The sequence below is a fragment of the Protomyctophum bolini genome, assembly GCF_963924005.1.
Source record: "Protomyctophum bolini genome assembly, chromosome: 7".
NCBI lineage: Eukaryota > Metazoa > Chordata > Actinopteri > Myctophiformes > Myctophidae > Protomyctophum > Protomyctophum bolini.
The window spans coordinates 29,113,360-29,116,243 of record NC_137868.1 but is presented as its reverse complement, the minus strand read 5'-3'; the positions used below and the strand labels follow the sequence as shown (position 1 = coordinate 29,116,243).

The window sequence follows — 2,884 nt, the reverse complement described above, 5'->3', positions numbered from 1 at the left end:
AGGGGAGTGACGGACAGGGAGAGTGGAGGGGGGTCGCATGTTGTGATTGGGTCTCAAATTTCTGGAGTGGTCCCACAGACAGATCTTCATCCCAGACCCAGACCACAGGGTACACTGCGCCTTTTCCACAGCTACTCCAACTCATCACAGATTATACTGTCCTCCACACTCACCTTCTCTCTTTCTCTGCTACCTCCTTATCGTGTTTTCCCTTCTTGCCTGCAGGCTGCCCTTCTTGCAAGTCTTGTATTTATAGAGAGGGTCTTCAAATATGGTCAGTATCATTTTGCAGTGCGCAGAAGAGACGCGGGGAGGCTGGAAATAAACTATCAAGTCAACCATCCAGGACTGGAAAAGCTTTTATTTTTTCTCTTTTTTTAAACAAGGTGAGAGTTTTAAAAATTGTGTTTAAAATGAATTGAACACACATTTCTTTTCTTCCTCGTATATTTTCATTACTTCCGTTTTGTATTGGCAAAAGTACATAATTTACTTAAATCTCGGCTTATTGTATTGGCAAAAGTACATAATTTACTTTGAGCATTTCTATGGCAACAGTTTTAGGTATGGTTTATTTTTTATAGACAATGTTCATAGTTGTATCCATGCTGAAAATGTTCCTATTTTTATCTTCTTTTTCCCCCCACACATCAAAAAGGTAGTAAAACAATGTTACATGAACTTGGTTTATAATTCATATTTTATCTTTTGGAGTTCAAATGCACTTGAGCAACAGGTGATGGCTAGCGATCGGCAAGCCGGGCACTGTGAACAAAATGACTGATTATCCCATCCCTCGCTCTCTCTATGTATCTATGCACATACTATGTACATGTACTGTATGCATGCATGTGTGTATGTACTTACAGTATATATCTGCGTTCTCCCTGTCTCTCTATGTATCCATCGTTCTCTCTCCCCTTGGTACTGTACACCTACGTTCCTACTACCGTATGTAGCATACCTCTCTGTGCCACTCTCTGGCATTTCTCTCCTTGTGGCTGTGAGCCCCTCCATGCTGAGAGGGAGAGTCCCTGTTGGCCTGATGTCTCCAGTGGTAGCCCCAGAGAAACATGACGCAAATACCATGGGTCCCAAAGAGGTGAGTAGGCAAATCAAACATTTAGCCAATCAGGGGAGCTTAAGAGAAAAAAGTGTTATGTCTGTCCATCCATCCATCTGCATCCATCCATATCTGACTTTTTAATTCTATCCAACCAAGTGATGCTGATCCTTTTAAAGAGTTGAGTTCAGCAGCTGGCCCCAACCATCTAACGATCTCTCATCTTTCAATTCAGTACACCGTGTCATTCCATTATTATTCCAGTGTAAATTGATCTTTCTAAAGGACCAGAATAGAGTTACATGTAAGTGTACTATATCTCTGCCACACTGGCCGCAGCCATTTATATATCAATCTAACAATTATGCCTGTCACCTACGTTTTGATGAGATCTCCACCATTCAGGTGGAGCTAATCCCTGATGAAATAGCCAGACAGCATTCAGTTCAGCAACAGCAACATCCTAGTGGCCTCACTGATCTATCCAGCTAGCCTCATGTAAACTAAAAGCCTTCTATTTCATCCTATTCCATGCTCCAACGTATTATCTAATCTCATGTATCTACTGTGTTCTCGGGCATAAAAAGGTTGAGCTGATCTTGGTGAAGGAACAGAATGGTGTTCAGTTCACCTCCTCCACCCTGGTGGCTCCCGCCCAGGGTGGCCCCAGTGGGGGAGAGGAGAGAGAGACCTGGGGGAAGAAGATTGACTTCTTGCTGTCTGTGATCGGCTTCGCCGTGGACCTGGCCAACGTCTGGAGGTTCCCCTACCTCTGCTACAAGAACGGAGGAGGTGAGACCACGGGGCGAGTGGGCAAAGCAAAGGATGCGGCGAGAGAGGGGAGGGGAGGGGAAGAAGTCGGGATGACCTTAAGCATTTTAAACCTTCCACACACACACACACACACACACACACACACACACACACACACACACACACACTTGTAGGGGGTGGAAAGAATTTCAGCAGGGGTTGTTGTGTGTTTGTGCATGTGTGTGCATGTCCTATAGCATATTTGTGCACATATTACACTGTGTGTGTGTGTGTGTGTGTGTGTGTGTGTGTGTGTGTGTGTGTGTGTGTGTGTGTGTGTGTGTGTGTGTGTGTGTGTGTGTGTGTGTGTGTGCTGTTTGAGGTTTGAATCTCTTTATAGAGATCAAAATAGGGGGGAAACCACAGCAGCTGCTGCTGCATAGATTAGCTCCAACAATCAGTAGGGCTAATGATAGCTGTTTAACAGAGGCCTCATTATGTTTAAGAGTGGTAATGATGCTCAGAGGTACGGCTGGCAGTGGCTGGAACCCTGCTCTGCAGCCTGCAGTTCAACACATCTTACCACGTTTCCATGAATCCTGCACGTTGTCATAACTGATTTAGAGAACAGTACCGCCGACTTTCAGTGTGTGCACTCAAGCTATAACTATTATCAGAACACAGATTTCAGGATTGAGGAGCTGACTGACTGCCCAGTGGCTTTGCCAGGCCCATGCATTCTACACTCTGGGGGCATACTATGGTATCACACTGGAACTGGTACTGTAACGTAAAGAGGACCTCACTGGGTGTAATAATGATGTTCAAGAGTGGTAATGCATACTAATGGCTGGCATCCTGTGTCAGACAGGAATGAAACAAAACAAAGATGTAGCACTGGGACATGAGTGGAGCAGAAACCTTGTATTTCAGGAAATGGGGGGGTGGGGAGAACCTGTGTTTCAATGGATCCATTATAATTTAGTCACAAGCTCAAGCTCACAACGTGAGCGTGTAGATTCTTTATTATTCAGATTCTTTATTCAGATGGATCCCCATTAGCTGCCA

General features: G+C 44.7%; 1 protein-coding gene across 1 annotated transcript in view; it reads left to right on the top strand.

The window, feature by feature from the left end:
• Positions 1–1,015: 1,015 nt before the first annotated feature.
• The window catches only part of slc6a3 (solute carrier family 6 member 3), a gene marked incomplete at both ends in the record, with an annotated part of 17,548 nt that continues 15,679 nt past the window's right edge, over positions 1,016–2,884 (top strand). The window contains 2 exons of the mRNA XM_080767411.1: positions 1,016–1,102; positions 1,651–1,855. Of these exons, the coding sequence (XP_080623537.1) occupies positions 1,016–1,102; positions 1,651–1,855 (292 nt within the window). The remainder of the gene's footprint in view (positions 1,103–1,650; positions 1,856–2,884) is intronic.